Genomic DNA, 12694 nt, shown 5'->3' on the forward strand with positions numbered 1-12694 from the left:
ATGATTTCGTGAATAGGAATTTGTCTTCTTTCAACTTAAATAAATACATTTTGCAAACAAAAGTGCGTACGTTACTTAGTGCCTTTGTAATGGCGAATTCGTAAGGATCTATTGATTGCGTTATAAACATTTTCATTTATTTTTTAAACATACAATTACTTCCATTACAACCCGTTCCTATGGATGCTAGAAGCGCGAATTCATATAAGGTGGTGTTACCGGAAAATGAATACATAAATAAATTACATGTATATCAGAAAATTAATAAGATGAAATGAAATTATTGTTTGATTTCTAACCAAACCTATGTATGTAACTCAATCGCCTAATGGTTTGCCGAACCGTAAACTTATCGAGCCCTAACCGCCAAAATAACGTAAGCGACATTTTTTTCAAAATTCTATTTTTGGTCCAGAAATATTCCTAGGGCATCTAGATGTATTTCTGCATCAAAAAGAAAATTTTGAAAAAATGGTGCTTAAGTCATTTTGGCGGATAGGGCTCGATATGTTTACGCATTAAATTTCGTGAGTAGGTACCTGGTACTCACACCTTTTTTTAAGAAGTTTCACTAATATCATGTGTACGGTGTTACACATGCATTTTTTTTTTTGCTAACGATCATTGTAAATTACAATTTTGAGTGAATAAGCTTCAGTTTTTACTAAAATATCGCTGTTTCATTTCTGAAAACTACCGTTATATGGCAGGTAGGCGTGGTTATTATCCGATTGTGCCCATTTTCAATGTACTCCGTCCTACGCTCAAAAGAAGTACACTTACCAAGGCAGTCACCGCTTAATCGATTTCCCCCTTCATTCTGAGCATTTATGTATACATTTGTATATAGCTATATCTATTCCATTAAGCTCTTACAAATAACCGTTATGTGAATAAAGTTATAATACCCTTGTGCACAAGTGCGCTCGGGTCATATATGTAATACTTCTATATTGGCAGTAAGTCCCCTTTCAGACACGTCAAGTCTTGCTTTTAAGTCTGCTCGTTCGTTGGCGAATGAGGTGGGAAGAGTACAGATACCTCCGTACCGTCAATTTGTTTCAAGTTTTCTTGTCTCTTTTGATCTTTTCGTTGCATTCCATTTAAGAACCAAGGACTTGAATTCAATTAAAGTTGACGTCTGTGGAAGCAAATAGAAAACACAAAAGAGAATGCGAAAAAAATTGCTTTNTGAGGTGGGAAGAGTACAGATACCTCCGTACCGTCAATTTGTTTCAAGTTTTCTTGTCTCTTTTGATCTTTTCGTTGCATTCCATTTAAGAACCAAGGACTTGAATTCAATTAAAGTTGACGTCTGTGGAAGCAAATAGAAAACACAAAAGAGAATGCGAAAAAAATTGCTTTCAAGACTTGACGTGTCTGAAAGAGGACTAAGCTAAGTTCTCAATGTGTAATCATTCCGAAATCAAAGCGAGCCGCCAACAACTCCTGGTTCCCCCTACAATATGCACGGTATGTCAGACCAGGATATTCCGTAATGTGACATCAGTCAAGTGCAACACCTGCCTTGGCTGGTGCCACTTTAGGGCATGCTCAGGTCTGCGTACCACGCGAGATTGGACTGGGTACTTCGAGGGCCCGTGTTGCGCTGCTCGGTCGCAGACCCCAACTGCGACGCCTCCCGCCACCACCACAGGGCGGCAACCATCACAGCAGCGCACACAGCCAACGGCGGTAAGAACACACACATCACTTACACCCCACATCACGACACGTCTCCCGAACCACATGAAGCTCCTTCAATTTAACTGTAACGGGCTACAGAGCAAGATTGAGGAGATAACCGTCTTCATGTGTCGGCATGGTATATTGATAGCTGCGGTCCAAGAGACGAAGTTGCACAGCAATTCAACTTTGTTGAATTGCGCCGGGTACAACGTGCACCGTCGAGATCGCGAGCGAGATAATGGTGGTGGCTTAGCGTTCATCACGCACCACACCGTGCAGTATCGTCTTATCGAAGCAGACATCGACCGCAGGGATACCACCCTAGAATGTCAGGGCATCGCTATCCGGTCAGGCGATGTCGAGCTCGAAATATTTAACATATACATACCCCCTGTCACCTGCTGCCCGGCAGGATATCACCCTGATATAGGTGCGCTCCTCAGAGGTGAAAACCGTATGGTAGTAGGTGACTTTAATGCGCACCACGATCTTTGGCACTCAAGCCTGTCAAACGATCGTAGGGGAACAGACTTGGCTGAGCAGATAGACGATTCGACATTCTGCACAATGAACGACGACGCACCCACCAGGATTATGGGTAACTGCAGTAGCTCGCCAGACATCACAATAGTCAGCGCTGGTCTGATAAACAGCATAACGTGGCGACCTATGCTGACTCTAGCATCAGACCATCTACCCATAGTCATCTCGATTGATAAACCAACCGACTTTGCCTCCGCCAAACACCGGACCTATATCAACTTTTCTAAAGCTGATTGGAAAGGTTACGCGGAGTTTACCGAAAACACCTTCGCAGCGCTCCCCACACCAACCGACGTCCATCTCGGTGAACGTAAGTTCCGCAGGGCTATCACTGCTGCTGCAGCTCGCTTCATACCGGCAGGATGTATATCGGACCCACGTCCAAACTTCCCTGCCGAAGCGGCTGTTCTAGCCGATGAGCGTGATAGCCTTCGTCAGGCCGATCCCGGAGATCCCCGTATCAGGGATCTCAACGCGGAGATTCGGCAACTTGTAAACGTACATAAGCGGAAGAAGTGGGAGGAGCACCTGAAGACTTGTAATTTCACCTCTGGTGTGAGCAAGCTTTGGTCAACCGTGAGGTCATTGTCTAATCCGACGAAGCACGACGACAGAGTCGAAATTTCCTTCGGCGACCATGCTTCGTCGGACCCGGAGCGATGCGCGAGCTATTTTAGCCGGCAGTTCATACTGCATCCTCCGGTGGACAAAGCCAAGCGTCGAGTGACCAGAAGGCTGCACAAACTGCCAACAACTTGTGCCCCCCTTGCTTTCACTTGCGGTGAAGTTCAGGTGGCCATCGGGAAGGCGAAAGCCTCCAAAGCCATGGGTCCCGACGGAATATGCATGCTGATGCTGAAAAATTTGGGTCCTGCGGGGGTAGCGTACCTAACGGAGGTCCTCAATTTGTCAATGGCCACTCTCATCATCCCAGACATCTGGAAGGTGGGGAGAGTGGTCCCACTGCTCAAACCGGGGAAACCTGCCAACAAAGGAGATTCGTATCGTCCGATTACACTCCTTTCCCCGGTAGCGAAGACACTCGAGGCCTTGCTACTCCCGTACTTCACAAACCACCTGACCCCAGCGAAGCATCAGCATGGTTTCCGTAAAGTGCACAGTACAACAACAGCACTTAACGCCATAAACACTCAGATAACTCGTGGCCTTAACCGTAACCGTCCCTGTGAGAGAACGATTCTAGTAGCGTTGGACTTGTCAAAGGCGTTTGACACCGTCTGCCATTCCACGCTACTAGAAGATATAGAGGCCTCCTCTCTCCCACAGAGGCTCAAACGGTGGTCGGCAAATTATCTGAGTGGTCGACATTCGTCGGTAATGTTTAGAGACAAAACGAGTAAGCAGAGAAAAATAAAACAGGGGGTTCCACAGGGTGGTGTCCTTTCCCCGCTACTGTTTAACTTTTACATTTCAAAGCTCCCTCAACCACCAGAGGGAGTCTCGATTGTCTCTTATGCCGACGATTGCTCGATCATGGCGACTGGGAATGGAATTGATGACCTGTGTTCGAAAGTAAACGGCTATCTCTCCGAACTTTCTCGCTTCTTCACTGCAAAGTGTCTAGCCCTCTCCCCTACGAAATCCTCCGCGACCCTGTTCACAACCTGGACGAAGGAGGTCAGGCTACCGCTGGGGATTCACGTCGATGACACACCAATTCCGACGGTGAATAACCCCAAAATACTCGGAGTAACATTCGACAGCCTGCTCTCCTTCTCTGCGCACTCAACCGCTATTGTCAATAAAGTACAGAGCCGCAACAAGGTCCTCAAGTCGCTAGCCGGCAGTACTTGGGGCAAAGACAAAGAAACGTTGCTGGCAACATACAAGGCAATAGGCCGGCCGGTTTTGAACTACGCAGCGCCAGTGTGGTCGCCAGGGACTAGTAGGACGCAGTGGACGAAGCTACAGACGGGACAAAATACGGCACTTAGGACAGCGACGGGATGCCTCCTGATGTCGCCAGAACATCACTTGCACGGCGAGGCGCAAATGCTCCCCGTAAAGGAGCACAACATAATGCTCTGCAAGCAGTTCCTGATCGGGAGCCACAGAAGTGGCCACCCAAACAGACAGCTGCTTGCAGAGGAGCCCTCGCCTAGGCACGTCAGGAGGCATCTATATGAACTGACGGACGAAGTCCAGAGGTTCATCAAGCAACCTCTGGACCCGACAGCTTACCGACTGGCCCTGAACGGCATTCACAGGGAGTCAGTCTCGAGTTATGTAGACTCTAGACCTGTGACTGCCGTTCTAGGCATACCGCCCCCGGACAGACGAGACGGAGCTTCATCTGCCTCGGGAGACGCGAACGACACTTGCACAACTTCGCTCCGGCTACTGCAGCAGGTTAAACTCCTACCTGATTATATTGAATGAGGATGTGCCAAATGAGTGTCCGGCATGCGGAGAGACCACACATTACTCGAAACATCTCTTCGCATGCCCGGAAAACCCGACAACCCTAACGGCCTTGTCCCTGTAGACCAACCCCGCAGAAGCTGCACGCTTCCTAGGGTTGCCGTTAGTGGAACTTGACGACAACGACTGAGATACCAACCGACCTGGGCAGGGTTGTTGTAGCCGCTACAACAACAACAACAGTACCGTTTTTGTCAATGTATTGTGTACTTGAGAGCCGTTTTTGTATATGTGTTGAGTACATGTCTATTTATAAACGTATGTGTTCATTTTCTTTCGTACGTGTTTATTGATATATCTGTACTGTAGTGTTTTCGGACGGTACTAGCTCTTACTGCCAATATAGGAGTATTACATATATGGCTCGGGTATACAAATATCAGAACAAAGAGTGTATATTTCAGAAATATCCTTTTATTTGATACATATATCTAGCAATGTTGAATTGGTACTATTCATGGGCGTCGCTACGTAGGGGCAGGAGGAGGCTCGAGCCCGCCCCCCCCTAGACTTTGAAGTTTACCTTATATGTAGGTATACAATCTTCGATTATTACCGCAGCGAACACAAAAATGCAGTTGCCAATATAGCAACTCAGTTGCCAGCTTGCAGTTGCCATCTGTAAAACCATTTCAGCCAGTGGCCACCCAACTGAGGTTCGGTTGCCATATGCCTAAGTCGGTTCAGCTCGATTTTCTGGACACATACATAAGTGCACATTTTCATGAGTCTATTTCTTCTTATTCTGGTACTTACAAATATCGGACCAAAGTTATAATACCATTTCATGCTCATGGAAGGTATAGTTTTCTGATTTCAAATCGGTGAAGTAGGTAACAAAATATAAATTTAAACATTTTCTTAACTTCTTCCCAGCGTATCTATTAAAATGTCATTTTCAAAAATTTCATGCATTGCTATGCCATGTCATTCCATCTCAAACATACTGTTATATCATGTAATTTCTTCTTAGCTCAGCTTTTGTTTGCTGTTGTGTTTAATACTGTTTAATCCTGCCTTGTATAAAAATGTATATAGCAGGGGTGGGCCAGGCCGAGGCCGAAAAGAGCCGCATATAAGTTCTAAATGCTACAAAGAGCCACAAAAAAAGAACAAGAAAAACAAAAATTTTATTTTTAAATAAAATTATTATTAGAAATGAAAAACATTAATTTTATTATTATTCTATTGTACGTAAGATAGATATAAAAGAAAATTCAAAAGATCCCTTTGGCGAGATTTTCAAAATCTGGTTTTAGGTCAGTTAAAGCCGTTCGTAACAATTCTGTTTAATGTTGGATAGTCAATAGGTACGTTCGTTTAAAATCTCCAGTAAAAAATGTCCAACAGCGAAATTCGGATTAACGCTGCCGTCTGTATAAGCTTTTATCCTGACACAGTTCACGGAATAAACGAACAATAGTTGCGTTCGATAACAAAATTAGCCAACACCAGCCAACAATCAAAATCAAGAGAGTAAGCGAAAATTCTCTCCCAAAGAGATGAAAAAGCAAAAAAAGTAAACGAACAGGAAATTAGCCATCACTTGCAAAAACCGGAAGAAGAAGACACACCAGCTGACTTTGTTTATGTGTTATTTGTAAACAAGCTGAAATTCATGTTGCCTCCATAGAAGAAAAAAGGAAAGTGAACGTTCAATGTTCGCCAGGAACATTTCTAGAAATAAAAACTAGTTGGCGCTATCAAAAAGTCACATAGCAGGCAGCCAAAAAGCATATAAATACCAAAACTCCGAAAATGCAATTTTGTTTGTTTACAAAAATTGCGACCATATGTTTTGTGATCATATGTTTTCGTGTTGGAGACTAAAATTTTGCCAGTACAAAATGAACGCTTCTCTTGCATCAAAATGAACGCTTGCTCTCTCAATTTTTGTGTGTTGGATAATTTTTTGTCGTTATCGAACGCCATCCAGTAAAAATTTGGAAAAACTATTACAAATTTTTGACTTGTCGAACGCACCTAATTACTTACTTCTTACAAGTTTAATTAGTCGCAATTTACTATTTTAACTTCCAAACCATCAAATTCAATTTAGAGATTTGCGTAAATTCCAACCAGCAGTTTTTGATCAGCTGTTTTCTTGTAGGCAAATTGATGTTGGCAAAAATTTTTCCAGCAGAAACTAGCAGATTTCCCTCAAATGAAATGTCATTTTGCTCTCTCAATTTCCCTACTTTGCAAGTTTTTTGCGTACGCGAACACAAAAAGCTGATTATTTTTATAACTTTCAATAATTAACAGGTACGCGAAAGCAACTAATTGTGAACGGTATTTTTACTTTACGAATTTTATTGTAGAGTACAAAGACTCACAGTTATACGTTGTACCAAAAACATCAACCTTTCTTGTGCGTTTCTTAAAAACAAGTATTCCTGATATTGTAAATGCATCCTCAATTATGTAGCATAAAAAAGCGTTTATGAAGTATGCCAGCGTACATTTAAATTATTTCAAATCGGCAAATTTTTTGTCAAAATCTTTTAAATCATGTGCAATATATTCTCTAGCCATGGATCTAGCTGAGGTCTAGCTGAGATCCTTTTCTTTTTTAAACACCTAGGATATCACTGACCATTAAAAAGGACCCTGAATGACCGCAAACCTCAAAGCTTTACACATTTTTGTATGTGATTTTTAAAATGAAAGATCCAAAATTAGCCGGTATATCTACATATTTAAAATTTTTTAGAACCAGTGGTGGAACCCTAAAAGTTTACGGAGTTTAAAAGTCTACGGAATGGGTCTTTTTTTAATTTTGACACAAAATTTGCTTTTTATTTTGTTTTAAATAAATGTGGTTTTAGTTTTTATTAATAAAGTTACGTTTTATTATTAGTCAAACTCACAACTTCAATATTCTTTAAAAAATTCTCCTGCCTTAAGGCTTTACGTTACTCCCAAATAGATTAGGCTTCTAGGGTTAAGAAAGCTTTAGTTTGAAAGTGTGATATTAAATGCTTTTCACCATAAAGGTTGCCAATTTTCAATGATTATTGCGTTTCAGATTAAGACTAATACCAGATATTGTGAAAGGTTCGACTATACCTTAAAGATGACGGTTTTCTCATGGCCCACTGCACGAAGCTTAGAGTAGAGTAATGTCTTTTAAGAACTTAAAAATTATCCTGGGTTATCAGGTGCCTAGCAATACAAGATTAATTGTTGTCTTTCACGAAGTTATTTAAATAAATTTTGAGCTAAGTACTCGCCCGTATTTCGAGGTTACTACTAGTTTTAATAAATTGTTAGTGTAATTTCCTATAAAATTTACCTTTAGGTTTATGCATTTTAAGAATACATCGAAAATTTGTTTTAGAGAATCATTGTGAAATAATTGCAGAAACGATTAACCGGTTTGCTGAGCAACCGAGACGTCTGCTTTTTAAATAATTTTTGTAAAACGAATTGGCAAATACATATCGTCTCCCGCATGCCAGATACATGAATGTGTAAAGATAAAAATGTTGGGATTTTTTTTATATGTCGGGCGCCCCCCCTAAATTCGATCCTGGCGACGCCCATGGCACTATTGTCTGGTACCAATAAAGCTACAACTGATCTTTGCTTATCTGATGTCCAACCCACATTGAATTACATTTTTATAGAATTATTTTTAAATAAAATGCTACTTATTTAGCTAAACAGTTATTTTGATTGATAATGAATTTATTATTCTTATCTTGACTTGTAATACAAATGTTAACTTTTGCAATGAAGGAATAATCGCAAACGCATCTGCAGAATTTTTTTTAAGTTCTTATTATCGGATGATTCAGCGTCGGTACGTTTAGCTCCGATATTATTTGTATATACAGCGCACTGCACGCCATCGTCCATGATAGTAATTTCGTCATTGTCGCACAACTGACATCAAGAATTGGACGTCGTCGCGCCTCCTAAGCGCCGCTTTTTCTTTTTCTTCGCCGTTAAGCTCTCTTGTCCACTGTCTGTATTAGAAGAGCAACTATCGATGCCATTACCTTCGTTTTCTGTCGAAGATGATGAGGAACTGGATGATGAACTCGAATTACTGGAGCTATCTGAAGCGAAACCCGTACTTTGATCCACTTTAATGCTCTCAGCTAATTTAGCCAACTCAGGTTCTTTTACGCGAAGTACACGGAACCATTTTCGGGACAATTTAGGTCTACCGCGTAAAGTTTTGTGCCACACAATTGGAAAGTTTGTGCGACTACAAAAGTTTTGTGTGATGGCTATTGTATCGTCCAAGTTTAAAACTACATGCCACCAGCCTCCTGGCACAAATACTGTTTCTCCCGGATTTTGTAGGATTTCAATTGGCCGAAGATCGGCTGGCCAGTCTAGTTGCTTAGTGCGAGGATAAATGGTACTAAACCAAGTGATTGCTTCATCTCGTTGCTTACCTCCCATGACACTGGGTACTTTTAGCAATTCTTTAGGAGTTTGTGTTGGAAATAAGCACCAGCGTTTATGTCCACAAAGAAGAGCATTCCATGCGCTTGTACCTAACGGGTCTATGTGTATACCCGTTCCAGAGCGAGCAGGTCCCATAACGAACCAACGATACGGTGGTCGGCGATCTTCTCCACAATGTTTAAAAAGATCATCGCGAAAATATTTGGGCACTGTATAATCCTCGAGCAGCTTCCGACGACGATGGTGCTCCCCGAAGCTACTATCAAATATGTATAGAGGACTGTCATCTAGTGTAGATCGCATATACTCCACATAGTACTTCATTTTCATTTTCACGCTGTATCCCTCATTATCTTCGCCGCATTTAAATTTTTGATTCCTGTACTTTTTGGAGAGGCGTGGCAGGGTCCACTTTTCTTCTGCTTGCCACCCTTCCTGGCAGCCTTCTATAACCACTGGAAGATATGGCTTCTCGTAGCGCTCTACAAACTCGTCACAACTGAAATCAGATTCTTTAATGCGTTCAACATTATCTTCAAATTTTTTGAAGTCATCAAAACGCTCGCAGTAGCGTAATGCTGACCATGCCTCTTTATCACCCAATTCTGGACGGGCCCGGCGCTTGACTTCACGTAGACGCTTGCGGGAACGTTTCGGTAACTTGAATTCCTCATTCATTATCTAGACGTCTGAGTTCGTGGTTGAAATTGGGCCAATTCTTTTCTAATATTAGCAAATTTACTATTTCTTGCCGCTATTTGTTGGTATGATGAGAAAAAAATGACATCTGTTGGCTAATATAGTGGTGGCAAACTATCGGTGGCACTACCGATACTATCGATGGTTTTGGTTTTTTCTTCACTATCGATAGTTTTTCAAAACTATCGAGTATTCTCACTATCGAAAATTTTTCAAATTTAAGACACAACAATGGTAAATGTGCATTTTATATATATATGGCATTAAATATGTTGGCCTAAAGTCATCAGTAGGGTTCTGTCACACGGTCAGTATTTATTGACGTGATCCAAGTATCGCCATATTTATTGACGGTGTAGCATACAATATTGATGGATCGTGATCCATATCGCAAAATTTCTAAACATTTTGAAATCTCGATCGCGGATCGCAATACCGTCAATAAATATTGAACGTTTAGCATTTTCAAAACGCGATCCTTATATTTCATCAGTACATCTTGGACTCTCATTTTGCGAACATCAAAAACATATTGGCGCATATTCATAGTCATATTTAGTACTCAACTAAGTCGAAACCATTCTAACAGGGCTATTCTGCACGTTACCGAAGATTTTGTAACCGGAAAATTGTATTACCAAAAAATGTTACCAGTTCTTGTCACCGCGATTCTAGGTACGTTGGTAATGCAGTTAAAATATTCAGCAATTCAGCTATGAAGAATTGTGCAAATCCTGGCATTGCATATTTCACGGGGCAATAATTTGTTACCAGCTTATGAGATGGTAACAAAATTTACCGGTTACAAGAGTATACAGAACGCGAAAAGGGTTTAAAAATTGACAGGAACTTTACTTACCGGTTACAAACTTTTTATTACCAGCGCAGAATAGACCTGTAAATCATAACTAAAGCTATTCGTAGTCGCCTTAGTTTCGACTTTTTAGGCTAAGTACCAACTTAAAATTTAGTTTCGGCTACAGCTGCAACTAAGTCGTAACTAGGAAGAAGTATTTTGTCAAATTAAGGGAAAACAGACGAAATATGTAAAAATTAAGTTGGTAGAGGATGAATTTGATAATATTGAATAATCTCCAATTAAAATTTACAAAGATCGATCCATTTTAATCGGAGGATGAAATTAAATGCGTATTACAATTCCAATAAAGCTACATCACAATTTTATAATTGGAATAATTTAGATAAATTCTCAAATACTAAGTCAGTTTCACGCTAGTTCTTTTAAAGTAAATTTGTGCATAACATTTAGACATCTACTATTTGTATGTTTCACAGCATGCTTCGATAAACATCGACTTCACATCACTGCGGTTGTTCTGGCTATTTCACACAATTAACAAGAAAATGATACCTTACTCTTGTGCATAGTCATGCAATGAAAATAAAATTTACATAAACGGATGATCAAACTTGACATTATTTAATAAAAATGTAATTTTCCAAAATATCGTAAAGAAAAATCGATACATTTTCACACTCGTTTTGCTATATCGTAAACTAAGTCGAAACTACTTAGTAGAAGTCCGAAATGCGACTATGAATAGAGGTAAATTTTAAGTTGGTACTTAAATTTAGGTTGCAACTTTGTTAGTTTCGACTTAGTTGTTGGACTATGAATACGCGGCATTCGGTCTACCTTCGCTCTCGGCGCTTTAAACCTTTCAAAATAAATTGAAAATATTTAAATTAGTGTTGGAAATTTTAACATAATTATGGAATGCATTATCTGTAAATTATTCGTATAAAATAAAAATATATTCTTGCGATATAATAAGCGTGTAGCACAAAAATTATGCAAATACTGACGCAATAAATATTGAACATGTAGCATACGTGCGCGATCCATCAATCCGTCAATATGGATCGCGATCCAAATATCGTGATATTTACTGACCGTGTGACAGAGCCCGTATGATCGGAACGCATGTATAGTACAGTGAACGAAAAAAGGTCGCAACTAAAACCTAAAAGTGATGTCATGTTACGTTTCTTAAATAAAAATTATTGGCTCTAGAAAGCAGAATACGGAAATATTTTTAGTTTTTAATTATACTTTCTTTAAACAAGTAAAAAAGTCTAAGTTCGGGCGGAGCCGAACATTAAATACCCGGCGCAAGTATTAAATATATGTTTTTCACCTTTCCAAAAGCTACCGCTACATGGTAAACCGAGGTGTATCCATTTTGAGTAAATTAGCGTCCTTGAATTTCGAAACATTGAAGTTTCAAGCATATCTGAAATTTACTGTTATATGAAAAGCGGCCGTAATTTTACTTCGATTTCAATAAGTTTCAACGTTTTGCTTCTATGCGGCAAGTACAATAACCACACCGAATTTGGTACAAATTGGTAGAACGGTTATCGAGATACATATATGTGATCATAAGTGGGCGGTGCCACGCCCATTTTTCAAAATTGTATCCTAAACGTATTTCTTGGTAACGAATTGTTGCAAGCATCAATTTTGAATAAATTAGCTTCAATAATTACTGATTTATCGAAGATTTCGTATTTCTCTAAATTACCGTTATATGGGATTATTGTCCTATTTTAAAAATTTTCGGCCATTTCGTATGTTATACCAAGGTTAACAACTGTGCCAAGTTTGGAAGAAATTGGTGCAGCGGTTACCAAGATATACACATGTAAACATAACTGGGCGTGGCTACGCCCATTTTCCAAAAATTTATAATATTCTTATTTTTCGTCTAAAACTTATTGTAAATATCAATTTTGAGTGAATAATCTTCAGTAGTTACTAAAATATCGCAGTATTCGTATTTCTGAAAATTACCGTTATATGGAAAGTGGGCGAGGTTATTGCCCAATTTTTAAAATTTTCGGCCATTTAGTATGCTGTATTAAGGCCAACAACTGT

General features: G+C 40.1%; 1 protein-coding gene across 1 annotated transcript; it reads right to left on the reverse strand.

The window, feature by feature from the left end:
• Positions 1 to 8257: 8257 nt before the first annotated feature.
• Positions 8258 to 9932, reverse strand: JMJD6 (Bifunctional arginine demethylase and lysyl-hydroxylase PSR). Its single transcript, XM_017635989.1, has one exon. The coding sequence runs from the start codon at positions 9772 to 9774 to the stop codon at positions 8569 to 8571; it is 1206 nt and encodes a 401-aa protein (XP_017491478.1). The 5' UTR covers positions 9775 to 9932; the 3' UTR covers positions 8258 to 8568.
• Positions 9933 to 12694: the final 2762 nt, after the last annotated feature.

The sequence above is a fragment of the Rhagoletis zephyria genome, unplaced genomic scaffold (genome assembly GCF_001687245.7).
Source record: "Rhagoletis zephyria isolate East Lansing unplaced genomic scaffold, Rhagoletis_zephyria_1.1 Rzeph_scaffold_00124, whole genome shotgun sequence".
NCBI classification, from domain to species: domain Eukaryota; kingdom Metazoa; phylum Arthropoda; class Insecta; order Diptera; family Tephritidae; genus Rhagoletis; species Rhagoletis zephyria.